Genomic DNA, 18,157 nt, shown 5'->3' with positions numbered 1-18,157 from the left:
AGGTAAGTTGCTGGGAGGTCGCAAGTGAGATGTCACACAGTCAGATCTTACCAGTGATGCAGGAACAATACAGGTCGCAGTAACGACCTGTATAACGATCTCAGCAGTCACTGTGACCTTGTCACAGTGTCAAACACAGCGATGTGTCCTGCCCAGTAAGACATCGCCTTTGAAGAAAATGGCCTGGACCATTCTGCAATGACTAGAGATCTCACAGCAGGGGCCTGATTGCTGGTAGGTGTCACACATAACAAGATCACTAACGGGATCACTACTGCGTCACAGAAACTGTGACTCAGCTGTGATCTCGCTAGCGATCTCGTTATGTGTGATGGTACCTTAAGAGACCAATCTCAAGTGGCTGATCTGATCAGCATCCCAAGGATCTAATGACCACTTTCCTTTCCTTTCACTTGTTATAGAATAAATCCTCTTTGCACTCAAGGGATTTTTCCTAAGCTCCATATTAGACTGGGTAATCTTGGGACCGCTGTCTAGTATCTACCGTATTTTTCAGATTATAGGATGCACTTTTCCTCCCAAAAATTTGGGAGGAAAATGAGGGGTGCATCTTAAAATATAAATGTAGCTTACCGGGGGTGGTGAATGGGCGCTAGGCTGGCTGCGGCAGGTGCTGTGTGGAGCAAGGCAGTGTGGCTGGTGAGATGCTCTGTCGGTGATGCGGGGCTGTGCTGGCTGCAGTGGGTGAGATGCTCTGTCAGCAGTCCGGGACTGTGCTGGTTGCGGTGGGCATTGTGTGAAGCAGGGCAGTGAGGTGGGTGAGATGCTCTGTCGGTGGTGCTGGGCTGTGCTGGCTGCAGCGGGTGAGATGCTCAATCGGTGGTGCGAGGATGTTTTGGCTGCGGAGGGTGAGATGCTCAATGGATGGTGCGAGGCTGTGCTGGCTGTGGCGGGCACTGTGTGGAGAAGAGCAATGCGGAGGGTGAGATGCTCTGACGGCTGTGCTATCTTCAAATAATGCCGCCAGGAGTCGACACATGCACAGACAAAGCTCTTGGACTGTCATTGAGCCGAGAGCTCAATCTGCACAGGCGTCGATTCCAGGGGGCATTATTTGAAGATTGTACCAGTGACAGAGCATCTCACCCCCGCACTGCCCTGCTCCACACAACTAGCATGGCCAGCCCTGCTGCAGCCAGCACGTACAGCCACACCGCAGCCAGAACAGACAGCCACACTGCAGCCAGCACGGCCAACCACACCGCAGCCAGCACGGCCAACCACACCGCAGCCAGCACGTTTGGCCACACAGCAGCCAGCACAGCAGACCACAAAGCAGCCAGCAGCGCCCTACTCCAGCACCCCCTGCCTCCTGTAACCCCCGCTCCACCACTGCTGTTGCCCCCTATGGTAAGACACCACCGTCGTATAAGATGGACCCCATTTTTTTTTCTTTTACCTTTTTTATCTCTTTATTTGGGGTATGTCTTATAATCCGATGCGTCTTATAAAACAAAAAATACGTTTTTTTGTATATAGTCTTATCATTGGTGGTTGGCATTATATACATAGTTGTGTGTATGTGTTCACTTCCTTATATCCCCTGGGGTTTCAGGTGTTGTAGATGGTGGACATCATATCCACCATGTTTAAGATTTATTTTATTGGCTGCTTTTAATATATACTATTAAAGGTTAATTTTTATTTCTCACTTCAGTGCTTTCTATAAATATACGAGGTTAACAACAGATTTAAAATGTCGATTGACTCCAGTACTTTAATATGTTAGGTTCTAAACATTTTTGAAGGTTTACCAAGTATTACAAAACATAGTCAATAAGGTGAAATAAAAGGTAAGCCAAAATACTGTATATTGCCCACATACTGTATATGCCAAGTTGAAACTCTTTCTGGCATACAAAGAAAGGCATAATTTCCTATGGATATGTTTGACATATACTTTGGTTTGAACGCAGTCCAACAAATTTCATGGCATTAAAAATGCTGTAACAGAGTATATAACTTGTTGGCATTAATACCTAGACATATGTAAAGTTGCTCAGGCAATGGAAATATACTGCTATTCTGTTGGCGACACTTTGAAAGTGTTCACACTGTATCAATGACAACATCCTCTCTCAGTAATCAAAGTTCTTTTCAAGAGCAGATGAGCTTCTAATTCTGTAACTCAATCCAAGTTAACACTATCCTGCTTATTACATTTGCCTCACTTTCTCTCATCTCCTCTTGTAAGCTACTTTTCTTTTAGTACTGAGGATTTTCATTTTCTTTCTTCTGCATCCAATTCATGTGCTAGGTAATTTGTTCTCAAATGTAACACTCGTGATCCCAGCTGTCTCTCTTTAATTATGTCTCCCATTCCCCTTTTCTCTACATTTCCTTTTCAGCTTCTTCGCTCGCTCAGCTCGGCTTCAAGCACACTAGAAGTGTTTGTTCTTGCTTGACCCATTTCCTCTACTCTTTGACCCTCCGCAGTCTACTGTTTTCTTCATCCTCTGTAATTTCACAATGACACAGCATGACCTATTCCCAGCTTCTGTACCTCTATAACATGTACAGTATCATTCTCACACGCTTATCAGGGATATGACAACCTTCTATCTTTTGACCTTAACACCATTAGATTTCTATTTGTTGCACAATGACTTTATTATGGAAATGCTCAATATCTAGAGGTCGTCTGTATTTATGAATCATCTTGTATAAGAGAAAAAAAATAGCAGCTGACAGAGCAATGCTGCATTTACAGTAACTATACACGAATATGAGTATTGTATTATAATAATGGATCCGGCATTTATATATCAGTTTAGCCGTCAGGAACACTCCAGTTAAAGCTCATACATTAGAGCACATTTACTAATGACTGGGCAGACTGAAGTTTTGCCACACGTAGAATAGAATTATACCCCAAGGTTTATAAGTCCAGCTCACAGGAAGCCATGATATTAAGACGGTGCAAGGACGAAGGTGTAGCAGTCAATTCACAAGGATTAAAGAGAAGGGAATCCAGCAACAACATTCAAAAAAGCCTTATAAATTTAGGTTTATTTCAATCCATTAAAAAAAAAATCAATAAAAATTGTGAATAAGGACATAGTTCCGAAACGTGTGGTATGTCAACAGTTTTTTTTATTTTTTTAATGGATTGAAATAAACCTAAATTTTTAAGGATTTTTTGGATATTGTTGCTGGACCTCCCTTATCTTTAATCCTTGAAGTTTGTCACAGTCTGGGCTAAAAGTAACACACCTTTCACCTACAGTCATATGAAAAAGTTTGGGAACCTCTGTTATTGTTAACCTTTTTTCTTTATAACAATTTCGGTTTTTGCAACAGCTAGTTCAGTTTCATATATCTAATAACTGATGGACTAACAGAAAATGTGCAATCCGCATTTAAACAAAATTTGACCGGTGCAAAAGTATGGGCACCTCAACACAAAAGTGATATTAATATTTTGTAGATCCTCCTTTTGCAAAATAACAGCCTCTAGTCACTTCCTGTAGCTTTTAATGAGTTCCTAGATCCTGGATGAAGGTATATTTGACGACTCCTGTTTACAAAACAATTCCAGTTCAGTTAAGTTTGATGGTCGCCGAGCATGGACAGCACACTTCAAATCATCCCACAGATTTTCAATGATATTCAGGTCTGGGGACTGGGATGGCCATTCCAGAACATTGTAATTGTTCCTCTGCATAAAAACCTGAGTAGATTTGGAGCGGTGTTTTGGATCATTGTCTTGCTGAAATATCCATCCCCTGCGTAACTTCAACTTCGTCACTGATTCTTGCACATTATTGTCAACAATCTGCTGATACTGAGTTGAATCCATGCGACCCTCAACTTTAACAAGATTCCCAGTGCCGGCATTGGCCACACAGCCCCAAAACATGATGGAACCTCCACCAAATTTTACTGTGGGTAGCAAGTGCTTTTGTTGGAATGCCGTGTTTTTTTGCCTCCATGCATAACGCCTTTTTGTATGACCAAACAACTCAATCTTTGTTTCATCAGTCCACAGGACCTTCTTCCAAAATGTAACTGGCTTGTCCAAATGTGCTTTTTCATACCTCAGGCAACTCTGTTTATGGCGTGATTTCAGTAACGGCTTCTTTTGCATCACTCTCCCATACAGCTTCTCCTTGTGCAACGTGCACTGTATAGTTGACCGATGCACATTGACACCATCTGCAGCAAGATGATGCTGCAGGTCTTTGGAGATGGTCTGTGGATTGTTCTTGACTGTGTTCAACATTCTTCTTCCCTGCCTTTCTGATATTTTTTTTGGCCTGACACTTCTGGGCTTAACAAGAACTGTACCTGTGTTCTTCCCTTTCCTTACTATGTTCCTCACAGTGGAAACTGACAGTTAAAATCTCTGAGACAATTTTTTTTATCCTTCCCCTGAACAACTATGTTGAATAATCTTTGTTTTCAGATCATTTGAGATTTGTTTTGAAGAGCCCATGATGCCACTCTTCATAGGAGATTCAAATAGGAGAACAACTTGCAAGTGGCCACCTTAAATACCTTTTCTGAGGATTAGATACACATGCCTATGAAGTTCAAAGCTCAAATTTATTGCTTTAGTAAGTCAGTAAAAAGTAGATAGGAGTGTTCAAATCAAGAAATTGATAAGGGTGCCTATACTTTTGCACCGGTCAAATTTTGTTTAAATGCAGATTGCACATTTTCTGTTAGTACAATAAACCTTATTTCAATCCAGAAATTTTACTCAGTCCATCAGTTATTAGATATATGAAACTGAAATAGCTGTTGCAAAAACCCAAATTGTTATAAAGAAAAAAGGTTAACATTAATAGGGGTGCCCAAACTTTTTCATATGACTGTACTTATGTCAACTCTTATGTGGGCTTTACACAAGATGAGCTATTGAGCGATGCATCGTCGGGGTCACCGTTTTCGTGAAAAACATCTGGCATCAGTCACAACATCGTCTCGTGTGACACCTCCGAGCGACGCAGAATCGCTCACGAATCGTGAGTCGTGTACTCGTCACTGAGTTTTAAAATATTGTTTATTTAACATGGCGCTGGTTGTTCATTGTACCGGGGGTAGCACACATTGCTCAGTCTGACACCCCGGGGATGATGAACACAGCTTACATGTGTCTCGCGGCTCCCGCCGGCTATGCGGAAGGAAGGAGGTAGGCGGGATGTTTACATCCCGCTCATCTCCGCCCCTCCGATTCTATTGGCCGGCGGCTGTGTGACGTCGCTTTGATGCCGAACGTCCCTCCCCCTTCAGGAAGAGGATGTTCGCCGCCCATAGTGAGGTCGCACAGCAGGTAAGTACATGTGACGGCAGTTTAACGACGTTTTGCGACACGGGCAGCAATTTGCCCGTGACGCACAAACGACGGGGGCTGGTACGTTCGCTCGTGCAATCGCACGATAGATCGTAATGTGTAAAGTCCGCATTAGTTAATTTACTTTCAACCATTAATTTTCCCAAAAACATATTGCATAATAATAATTAATTGGACCAAATCACAACTCCATTTAGTTCATCCAATTTTTGAACAGAAAAAAATGTGTTGTAAAGTTGTATTGTAAAGAAACAAAATTGCAAACTGCAAGAACAAAGTCATTTAAATGTTGAATATATAAATTATTTAGAACTGCAATACTGCTTATATTTCCTATTCTTCTAAATATGAAGTCTCAACCTGGCAGCCAATGACAAAGTAACACTGCATACATTGCTATAAGGCAGGCAATGCAAGATTCATATATTGTTTATATTGATTTCTGGATGTGTCCTAGTGTTAGCAGTGTACTTTGTATGAATGTTTGCTGCATTTCCTTTATGTTGTTAATGAACATGCTTGACTGTCCAAGACTTGTTCTAATTAGATACAAGTATACAGTCATGGTGGAAAGTGTAGGTACCCTTGAAATTGATCCAGAAAATGAAGTATTTCTCCAATAAAATTATTGCAATTACACATGATTTATTATACACATTTATATCATTTGTGTGTATTGGAACAACACAAAAATACTGAACAACAAAAGCAAACTGGACATAATTTCAAGAAAAACTCTGTGAATAGGCACCCTTAACATAATATTTGTTTTGCATATCCTTTGGAATAAATAACTGTAATCAATTGCTGCCATCAACAACCTTCTTCTACACTTCTCACCTGGAATTTTGGGTCACTCTTCTTTTGCAAACTGCTCCAAATCTCTCATATTTAAAGGATGCCTTCTCCCAACAGCAATTATAAGATCTTTCCACATGTGTTCAATGAAATTTAGGTCCAGTATCATTGTTGGCCACTTCAGCACTTTGTTTCCATCTATTTCTGGGTTCTTCTTGAAGTATGTTTGGATTCATTGTTTTGCTGGAAGACCTATGACCTAGGAAGCAAACCCAGTTTAGGACACTGGGCTCTACATTCTGACCCAAAATCCTTTGGTGATCTTAAGATTTCATGATGCCTTGCACACAGTCAAGACACCCAGTGTCAGAGGCAGCAAAACAACCCCACAACATCTTTAAATCTCCATGAGGTTTGACTATAAGTACTGTGTTGTTTTTTTTGTAGATCTCATTCCATTTTTGGTAAACAGTAGAATGATGTACTTTACCAAAACGTTCTATTTTGGTCTCATCTGTACATAAGACGCTTTCCCAGAAGGATTTTGGCTTACTCACACACATTTGGCAAACTGCAGTCTAGCTTTTTTATGTCTCTGTGTTAGCAGTGTGGTCCTCCTCGATCTCCTGCCATAGCATTTAATTTAATTCAAATGTTGATGGATAGTTCGTGCTGAAACAGATGCATCTTGAGCCTGCCAGACAGCTTGAATTTCTTTGGAGCCTGATTGGGGCTGCTTTTCCACCATTTGGACTATACTTCATTGCAACCTTTTATCAATTTTACTCTGTCGTGCATGTCTAAGGAAATTAGTTACTGTGCCATGGGTTATAAAGTTCTTGATTATGTTGAGCACCTTGGACAAAGGATCTTTAAGATCTCTGCAGATAGACTTGTAACCTTGATATTGTTGATATCGTTCAACAATTTTGGTTCTCTAGTCCTCAGAGAGTTATATTCTCCTTCTTCTGCTTTAAATATTTAATATGGCACACACAGACACACAATGCAAAGATTCAGCCAACTTCTCCCCTTTTTATTGGGTTTTAGGTGTGATGTTTACATTGCCACACCTGTTACTTGCTATTACATACTTGCAACAAAGTTGTTTGCCAACAATTTTGGAAAGGTGCCAACAATTTTAACTGCCCCATTTTGGGGTTTAAAGAAATTATGTCTAATTTGCCTTTTTTCTTTTTTTTTGTACTGTTATAATAGACAAAAAGGAAATACATTTGTATAGCAAAACATGTGTAATTGCGTAATTGCAATCATTTTCTGGAAGAAATACCTAGTTTTCTGCCAGAATTTCAAGAGTGCCAACACTTTTGGCCATGACTGTAGCTGGATACTACCTGCCCTGCGTTTATTTTGAAATTGAGCAATAAACCCAAGGGAAGGTGATCTGTCAGTTTATGGTCCCATATTATGAGCTCATGAGGCTACCTTGCTGCTGTCATTTAAAAATGCATGAAAACAGTTTTTAAAAATGCTGATATTTTTGATATATAACAACAGTTTTTTTCCTACTTAGACAAAAGACAATGTAAAAGACATTTTATACCACTGTAAAATGGGAAAAACATCAATGCCAAATTTTGACAATGGAGCTTTTAATGCATATTTGGTGCTACCGTGTTTCCCCGAAAGTAAGGCCCTGTCTTACATTAATTTTACCCCCAAAAGTCCCACCCTGCCTTAATTTTGGGGGAGGCCTTACATTGGAAAAAAAATGACAATCCTCCCCCCTGCAGCCTCCCCATTGTTTGAGATCCGGCATCCACCCCTTCCTCCCCCCTGCAGCCTCCCCATTGTTTGAGATCTGGCATCCACCCCTTCCTCCCCCCTGCAGCCTCCCCATTGTTTGAGATCTGGCATCCACCCCTTCCTCCCCCCTGCAGCCTCCCCATTGTTTGAGATCCGGCATCCACCCCTTCCTCCCCCCTGCAGCCTCCCCATTGTTTGAGATCTGGCATCCACCCCTTCCTCCCCCCTGCAGCCTCCCCATTGTTTGAGATCTGGCATCCACCCCATCCTCCCCCCTGCAGCCTCCCCATACAGTGGTTCTGCCCCCCACTCTGCCACCACACACACTGACACATACGGTACCGGTACAGCCCCACACGGCACCCACACACATATCGTACCGGTACCGTACACTGACACATACAGCCCCATACGGCACCCATACACATACCGTACGTACACGTACACACACACACACACACAGCCCCATACGGCACCCATACACATACCATACGTACACACACACACACAGCCCCATACGGCACCCATACACATACCGTACGTACACACACACACACACACACACACACACACACACACACACAGAGTTTCGGAACTTACCGAAATCGGAGCGAGCCTGCAGGCGGTGACGTCGCGGCTGATTTCGGCCAATCAGCTGCTAGCCGGCTGACTGGCCAATCGCAGCTCGAGCTGAGGGCCAATCAGCTGCGAGCCGGCTGACCGGCCAAACGCAGCTCGAGCTGAGGGCCAATCAGCTGCGAGCCGGCTGACCGGCCAATCACAGCTCGAGCTGAGGGCCAATCAGCTGCGAGCCGGCTGACTGGCCAATCACAGCTCGAGCTGATGGCCAGCAGGCAGCCTTGCGGGGGCCATTCACCGGAGGCGGACCACGGGTGGCACGAGACTGGAGAAGGCCTGGATGGAGCGAGGGAACAGCGGCAGCGGTAAGTTCCTGTACTTTCCCCAGGGACCCCCACCCATATGCGGCCTTACATTCCCCGGCCCCCCCGCTACCCTGCCTTACAATCGGGGGGTGCCCTACATTGGCGGACCCCCCCGAAACCCCCACCCTGCCTTACTTTCGGGGGGGTCCTACTTTCGGGGAAACACGGTATATTTTTTTAGCGTGTTTTCTTTGCCTGCATTTTGAACACATAGTCTTTTACCAAAGGTCAAGCAAAGGGGTCAAAGTATGGTAAGCCTATGATGTAAATGTTTGTAATATAATAGTAGGAGGAAAGCAGAATAAAGCCATTATGTATAGTGACGAGCAAAAGGGTAACACTGTTTTGCACTTTTGACTTTCAGTCTCCATATCTCACAATCCACTACATATTTGAGCTTTAGGCTATGTGCGCACTAGAAATGTGAAGTTTCTCAAGAAAATTTCTTGAGAAACTTCTGCCAGTGAAAGATTTCCGGACCTGCGGAAAAAATCCGCACCAAATCCGCATGCGGTTTTGCCGCGGATTTGCCGCGGATTTGCCGCGGATTTACCGCGGATTTACCGCGGATTTACCGCAGGTTTGTCCCTGCAATAAATAATAAAGATAATCGATAGACAGATAATGGATAGAGGGAAAGATGGATAGATGAATAGATGAATAGATAGATAGAGGGATAGATAGATAGATGAATAGATAGATAGATAGAGGGATAGATGGATAGATAGATAGAGGGATAGATGGATAGATAGATAGATAGATAGATAGAGGGATAGATAGATAGAGGGATAGATAGATAGATAGATGAGAAAAACCTATATAATGTTCCACCTCCCTGCATTTTCTAAGCTGGCACCCTTTAGTGACTTTCATGTGGCACTAAAGGGTGCTTAGCCTTGTATTTAGCCATAAAATAAATAAATAATTAAAAAAAAACGACGTGAGGTCCCCCCATTTTTTGTAGCCAGCTAGGGTAAAGCAGACGGCTGCAGCCTGCAGACCACCGCTGGCAGCTTCACCTTGGCTGATAATCCAAAACAGTGGGCACCCCACGCTGTTATTTTAAATTATATAAATAATTTAAAACAAAAAACGTGCGTTCCCCCCCATATTGGATCACCAGCCAAGGTAAAGCGGACAGCTGGGGTCTGATATTCTCAGACTAGGGAGGTCCACTGTTATTGGACACTCCCCAGCCTAAAAATAGCAGGCCGCAGCCGCCCCAGAAGTGGCGCATCCATTAGACGTGCCAATCCTGGCGCTTTGCCCCAGCTCATCCCGCGCCCTGGTGCGTTGGCAAACGGGGTAATATATGGGGTTGATGCCAGATGTGTAATGTCACCTGGCATCAAGCCCTGGGGTTGGTGAGGTCAGGCGTCTATCAGATACCCGACATCACCAACCCAGTCAGTAATAATTAAAAAATAGACAACAAAAAAAGTTTTATTTGAAAAAACACTCCCCAAAACATTCCCTCTTTAACCAATTTATTGAAAAGAGCACAATCAATTCCACGTCCGGCGTTAGTCGCTGTCCCAGTCAATGAAGAACAGAATGTTCCCCATTGGCTGGGAGAGCAATGCAGTGACCTGAGCTAACATCAATAGGTCAGCTCAGGTCACTGCAGGGGATGACGAGCGCTGCCATCAGGAGCATAGATGAGATCATTACCTTCTGTGATCATCTCCTGTACTGCTGACGTCAGCGCTGTCACTGACTTCTATGCCCGCCGCGTTGTCAGAAGTATCGCGAGAGCCCGTGACGTCACCGCTAGTGACAGTCTCGGGCCGCTCGCGAGACGGGCATAGACAGCAGTGACAGCGCTGACGTCAGGAGGCAGGAGATCGTCACAGCAGGTAATGATCTCACCTCCTGACCGCAGCGATCGTCATCCCCGCGGCTCCAAGCACTGCAGGATGTCAGTGTCTGCCTGCGCTGCCGCGTGACAGGCTGCTGACACTGCGGGCAGACACTGACACCCTGCAGTGCAGTGTCAGTGTCTGCCTGTGTCAGTGTCTGCCTGCGCTGCAGCGTGACAGGCTGCTGACACTGCGGCCAGGCACTGACACCCTGCAGTGCAGGCAGCCGCGAGGCCGGAGCAGGACACAGACTGCATGGGCACCTGGAGGTCGCGCGGAAGTGCTTCTGTGCGGCGTCCAGGGAGTGCGACGTCTGTGTTTACTCTGCTCCGCCTCCTCTTCCTGGCATAATGACATCGCTTCCTGCAAAACCGCAGGCAGCGATGAGCATTCCCGCAGGTAATTCGCGGCTATTCCGGTGGTATACCGCACATCATTGCTACCTGCGGAATACCCCCGGAATACCGCAGGTACCTGCGGAAATTAATGGACATGCACATTTTCTCAAGAAAGTTTCTCGAGAAAATTTTCTCCAGAAATTTTCTTGAGAAAAATCCGCACAGTGCGCACAACTATTTTTTTTTCTCATTGAATTTCATGGGAAATGTCTGCACAAAGATTGCAGACATTTCTCAAGAAATTTCCGGGGCAAATCCGCGGGTAAATCCGCAGGTAAAAAGCTCTAGTGCGCACATAGCCTTAGAGTTACCTTCATTTTACAGACAATCATCTTGGCTATCTCATACATAAATTTGACTTTCAAATTTTAGCATATGATTAGTTATGCAAATTCTTGTCATATTACTGCATTGTTACTGTTTTGCTTCTGGTGTTTGAACATTCTTTTTGTTTGTGTATGCTACAAATTACAATCTGTTCTCATATGCCCTAACTCCTCAGTGTTTTATTACATTTATTCCCAAGTGATAGGTCACTGGTTTGAATTGTAGAGCCATGAAGACAATTTTCCAAGAAAAGTGAAACAGCATCATCCAGCTCATCAATAATGGTCTGTTGACCAAGAATATTGCCAAACTACATCATGAAAATGTCTTGACAGTTGAAATAATATGAAATGAAGTCAGCATATTCATTCAAAAACCAAGAAGTGAATGTCTTGGCAAAAAATTGAAGTCAAAAAGTTGGCTCATCGCAAGGTCTATCAGTTCTGGTGAAACAAACATGACAGTGAAGGTTGCACCTATACTTCATAATAGTGAGATAATACACTCCATGCAAGAAAATTGCAGTACACATTACACAACTCTTGAATGGTGCACCGAAAAAAGGTGGAGGGGACTCTAATTCAATATAGTAATAATTGGCGTCAGCCCAAGTTTGCAATGAAGTACAAAAAGTAGAAAGTAGAAGATTGGAAACTGGTGATTTAGAGTGATGAGATAATAGTCAATAATTGGGCTCTGATAGGTGCTAAATGGGTCTGGAAGAAACAAGAAAAAAAAAGGCTAGCAGATCAAAAAATGTAAGGAACTGTCAAGGTCAATAGAGGAAGGCTGATGCTACGTGTTTGGTTTCAAAGCCAAAGACATAAGACATTGGATACTTAACCAGGGGAAATGGTGGTCTTAATTCTGAGCTATATCTGAGTATCATACAAAAGGAGTTACTTCATACACTTGTGCACTATGCATTTGAATAGAATGACATAACGTTTCAACAGGCCAACAACCTCAAGACTCGACTCAAGATTGGCGAAGAAATGGTTCAATGATAATGAAGTAGAAGTGCTGGATTGGCCCCCACAGTACACAGATTTCAACTCAACTGAACAGTTTGGGTAGAGTTGACTAAAAAGCTGTATACATACCCAAGTGTGTTGACCAGAATGCATCAACATGTGGAACATGTAGAAGAGACCTGGGATCAAATTTCGGTTGAGACATGCTTCTATCTGACCAAGAGCATGCCCAGAAGAATTAAAGCAATGTTAGAAGCCAAAGGTGTATTTACAAATAACTAACAAAATGATAACAATTTTGATTTAACTAGTTAGAAGCAAAACTGTAGCAATGGTTAATGAGATATGGAGTCTGAAAGCCAAAAGTTCAAAACATGGTTACCCTTTTGCTTGTTAGTTTATGCTTATATAGAGTATATATATATATATATATATATATATATATATATATATATATATATATATATATACATACTATATATATATATATATATATATATATAAAATAACAGCAAAAATTGTCTTAATAAAGGGGGAGAAGGGTAGTTAGTTTTCACTTGTCCCATATATATATATATATATATATATACAGTAAATATATATATGTATCTCTCTCTCTATATATATACCATATTTTTCGCTTTATAAGACGCACCTGATTAAAAGACGCACCCCCAAATTTGGTGAAGGAAAAGAGAATTTTTTTTTTAATGTTAAATGGGGTACATCTTATAATGCCAGTGTCCGTCTAACAAATCATATAGGGTATATGTCCCTCATAGCCCCCATCCTAAAATTAGCCCCATCATAAAATTAGCCCCCTTAATCTGGATATGGCCCCCTTATATTGAATATAGCCCCCTTGTCCTGGCACATGTTCCCCTGTGCTGCCTATGGCCCCCTATGGATTGCACACGTTCCCTGTGCTGCCTATGGCCCCCTATGGATTGCACACGTCCCTCTGTGCTGCCTATGGCCCCCTATGGATTGCACACATTCCCCTGTGCTGCCTATGGCCCCCTATGGATTGCACACATTCCCCTGTGCTGCCTATGGCCCCCTATGGATTGCACACATTCCCCTGTGCTGCCTATCGCCCCCTATGGATTGCATACGTTCCCCTGTGCTGCCTATAGCCCCCTATGGATTGCACACATTCCCCTGTGCTGCCTATGGCCCCCTATGGATTGCACACAGTCCCCTGTGCTGCCTATGGCCCCCTATGGATTGCACAGATTCCCCTGTGCTGCCTATGGCCCTCTTTCCTTACCTCCTCCAGCGCTGATTTCCCTCCTGTCTCCCTCCATGCTTCTCTTCCTCTACTTCCTGGTTCTTGGTGCTGGTCATGTGATTGGCACAGCAGAGTGAATTCATCTCTGCGAGCCTGATCACAGTGGAAGCAGGAGACCGGGGAGACATGCTGGAGGAGGTAGGTAAAGCTTTTTTATTTTAGAATGAGCAGCAGCATGGGAGCCATATCTAATACAGGGGGGGCATGTGCCATCACAGTGGGACGCAGGCTCATATAATATGCACCGCTGCCCCAGCCCGTCACTGCAGTTTCAGCACCCCGGTGATGGACAGCGGCTGAGCATATTATATGAGTGGGAGCAGGAGCTCTAACGCTGTCGCCCGCAGCATTCACCTGCCCCCAGCAGCGCTCCATAGCGGACCCTGCAGTATATATATATATATATATATATATATATATATACACCCCCTCCCCCGTATAATCGGCTTATAAGACGCACCCCCTACTTTCCCCCAAAATTTGGGGGAACAAAAGTGCATCTTATAAAGAGAAAAATACGGTATATATATATATATATATATATATGTGTGTGTGTATATGGGCCAAGTGCAAACTAACTACCCTTTTCGCCCTTTATTAAGACAATTCTTGCTGATATTTTTTTTTTTTGCAAACTGATACATTTTTAACAATTATTATTAATAAAAAAAATGTAAAAGTTAATTGTAAATCCCTTTTCCAAGGGATAGTGTTAGAAGGATAAGCGTCATACAGGTTTTGACAGTTAGAATCCTATCCAATATATACATCTGTTTGGCTTGTACACAACTTTACTGCACATCCTAAACTATCAGTGAGAAAAGATCAAGGTGTCACAATTCCTCTGTGTAGAGCATCTTGCACACAGGTGATGCTCTGCTGCGCTTTCCTGAATTACAGAGCTGGTAGTGACATAATTCCTTTGTGCAGAGCAACTTGCATTTGGAGATGCCCTGCTGCGTTTCTTTGAGCACTAGCTGACAGGTTGTTTGACAGCACAGGATTACATGCAGGGTCTTGGAGGTGCTTTTACCCAAGTGTTCCATCTGCCTGTTAATTCCTCTGTTTCATTACTGCTCTCCCAGAACCTCAACAGTTGTACTCTCTGGTTCTGCAGTTGTGCTTTTGGCTTGTGTTTGTGCTTGTGTTTTGATATAAGTTTTCTGACCCTGGACCGTTTATTAACTTCCCTCTGTCCGCTCCCTGTTCTTGTCATTACCTCATGGCTTCTGACATCGGACTGATAATTGACCATGTCTCTGTCTGCTCCCTGAATCTAATATATATTCTACTAGAATTACAAAGCTCGGACTGTGACCTGACTGCGTTTCTGCTTGCACCCTATCTCCTGTCATGTCCTCCAGTTTCCTGACTACCCTTCTGTCTATACTATCCACAAGTAGACACTAGCATCCATCACCCAAGGTTTCAATGTGTTTTAATAAGAGACAAAGAACCACTGACATGCTTTCCTGGAAATCCGTGCTTCATCAATTCCTATTTTGCTATTTCTTCCTAAAAGTACATTCCCATGAGAAAATACTGCTACGGAAAATTGTGCAAGTTAGCCACACATTTTTTTCCAGACAATTCATTAGGTAAAATTCAAGGTTATATCCACAGCTTAAACTAATTCAAAATCTGCAGTATCAGCCAACCTATGTCAAGGATTTTTTTTATATTACTGTTAATGTGCTATTCAGAAGATTTTTCTGTATGGGAACATACGAATACCACAGCCACTATTTCTTAAGGTTTCAATTTAGTTCAATGCATTTTTTATAATTTATCGACATTTGTAGCTCATCCATTTATAGTTTGAAACATAAATGAATGTTATGCAAATGGACACACTTAAAACATTACTTACTGAAAAAGCACACACCAATCCGTTTTACCTAAGCCTACTTTATGACTTGGAAAGCTTTCAATGACAATATAGGATGCTTACTGACTTTTAAGGACTTTTAGGATTTTAGAGGGTAATAAAACATTTTCTTTCTTTTTGCACAGCTAACTATACACCCTTGACAACATTTAAAGGCCTCAAAAGCAACACTATTCACATACATTGAACTGGTTTTCATTTGTAAAAATGTCAACAATAAATCTGACACATACGAAAATATCCTAATATACGAAGTTCTACTTTTTTAAACATTGCCTTTATAGGTACATAATGTATAATTTTGTATCTTAGTGACCTTTGTGATATATATTTGTCAGTAAAAATAATCGATAGCTAAATCCTATCATAGATTAATATTGTTGATATTGTTAACCAAAATCTCTCAAGTCAATAACACATGAATATTTAGAGGGCATTATCACAAAAAAAAATGAAAAAAAATAAAGAGTTCTGAGATGTTGATACTTTTAAATGGCTAATGAAAATTATTGCTTAGCAAAAGAAGTAAAAAATTGAAATATTCCTAGTAGCATGATAAATACTGTAAAACTGTATTGCATATGATTTTTCATAGAACACAAAAGTATATACCCAATTACTGAACAAGCTATGTATATTAACATGTTATATAACGTAACCTAATTACCTTTATAATCAATGGCAAATCCAGACAAACCAACAGAGGCATCACTACGAAATGCTAAAAACAGGCTGTTGCTGCTGCTTTCTAATCGTTCTGGTGCATGGGAACCTTGGAAACTTCCAATTATGGGACTGTTAGAGTTATCACCTTCATATATATGCAAAAAATCATAGCTGGGTTCCATATTAAAACTGAAACACAGAAATAATATGTATCATTAAACAGAAAGGCATGCAATATTTATAATAAATATTTTGCATAAAATAGTTTAACTATATATATATATGTATATATATATATATATATATATATATATATATACATATATCTTTCCCAATTTTAAGGCTCATCTTCACAATTTTATTCTGTGTTGTTGCAACATGGAAAAAAATTAATAATACATTTTATAACATAAAATATAATTATTTTGATTATATTTATTGCAAATGGTCCAATTACACAAAAATGAATCGGCACTCCAACATGGAATACAGTAAAAGGGTATATCAATATTTTAAAAGTAAAGTTGAGTTGTCATAAATTAAGAAATGTAACTTTGTAACTTTATTTCTTTAGTGCTTTGTTGTTCTCTTGTTTTGATTCTTATATAATAGTATATCTCTTGTGATTTAATTAAATTTTGTCTTATAGGAAGAATTTATTTTTATGAAAACAAAATAATAGAAAAACAGTTATAACTCATATGCCATAGCATTGTCAACACAACCAGAATGAAAACACCTGTTCTTTTTTGCAAATGAGTATGCCAACATATCGTATGGTCCTTGACTACATTAAAATGCTGCACAACAATATTCAGCCTGGAAGAACTGAATCTTTGGCTCAACACTAGGCATAACTGCATTTTTTTTTACATGTTTATACCGTATTTTTCGCTTTATAAGACGCACTTTTGTTCCCCCAAATTTTGGGGGAAAGTAGGGGGTGCGTCTTATAAGCCGAATATACGGGGGGGGGTATATATATATATATGCACTGCAAGGTCCAGGGGAGGTGGGGGCGCTGCTGGGGGCAGGTGAATGCTGCGGCGGCAGCGTTTGATCTCCTGCTCCCGCTCAGATAATATGCACAGCCGCTGTCCATCTCCGGTGGTGCTGAAATCGCACCGCAGTGAGGGGCTGGGGCAGCGGTGCATATTATATGTCTCTGCACCCCCCTGTGATGGCACATGTCCCGCCTGTGTTAGATTTGGCCCCCAGGCTGCTGCTCATTCTAAAATAAAAAAGCTTGACTTTCCCCCTCCAGCGTTTCTCCCCAGAGTCCCTGCTTCCACTGTGATCAGGCACGCAGAGATCTCAGTCTGCTGTGCCGATCACATGACCGGCACCAAGAACCAGGAAGTGGAAGAACAGAAGCATGGCGGGAGCTCAGCGCTGGAGGAGGTAAGGAAAGAGTGTTTTATTTTACTATGGGCAGCAGCCTGGGGGCGATATCTAACACAGGGGGACTTGTGCGATCTATAGGGGCTATGGTCAGTACCATGGAGGTGATATCTAACACAGGGTGACTTGTGCGATCTATATAGGGGCCATGGGCTGCACCATGGGGGCGATATCTAACACAGGGGGACTTGTGCGATCTATAGGGGCCATGGGCAGCAGCATGGGGCCGCTATCTAACACAGGGGAACATGTGCAATCCATAGGGGGCAATAGGCAGCACAGGGGAACATATGCAATCCATAGGGGACCATAGGCAACACAGGGGAATGTGTGCAATCCATAGGGGGCCATAGGCAGCACAGAGGAATGTACGCAATCCATAGGGGCATAGGCAGCACAGGGGAATGTGTGCCATCACAAGGAGGCTATATTCAATATAAGGGGGCCATATCCAGATTAAGGGGGCTAATTTTAGGATGGGGGGCTATGAGGGACATATACCCTATATAATTTGTTAGAGGGACACT

General features: G+C 42.2%; 1 protein-coding gene across 2 annotated transcripts in view; it reads right to left on the bottom strand.

Moving 5' to 3' along the window:
• The window catches only part of CSMD1 (CUB and Sushi multiple domains 1), a 2,926,925-nt gene that overhangs the window by 611,896 nt on the left and 2,296,872 nt on the right, over window positions 1-18,157 (bottom strand). For both annotated transcript variants that reach the window (XM_075340315.1, XM_075340314.1), the window contains exon 29: window positions 16,231-16,418. In XM_075340315.1, the coding sequence (XP_075196430.1) occupies window positions 16,231-16,418 (188 nt within the window). The remainder of the gene's footprint in view (window positions 1-16,230; window positions 16,419-18,157) is intronic.

Source organism: Anomaloglossus baeobatrachus, chromosome 3, assembly GCF_048569485.1.
Source record: "Anomaloglossus baeobatrachus isolate aAnoBae1 chromosome 3, aAnoBae1.hap1, whole genome shotgun sequence".
Lineage (NCBI taxonomy): Eukaryota > Metazoa > Chordata > Amphibia > Anura > Aromobatidae > Anomaloglossus > Anomaloglossus baeobatrachus.
The sequence above is the reverse complement of the archived record's forward strand: the minus strand, read 5'-3'. Positions and strand labels throughout refer to the sequence as shown.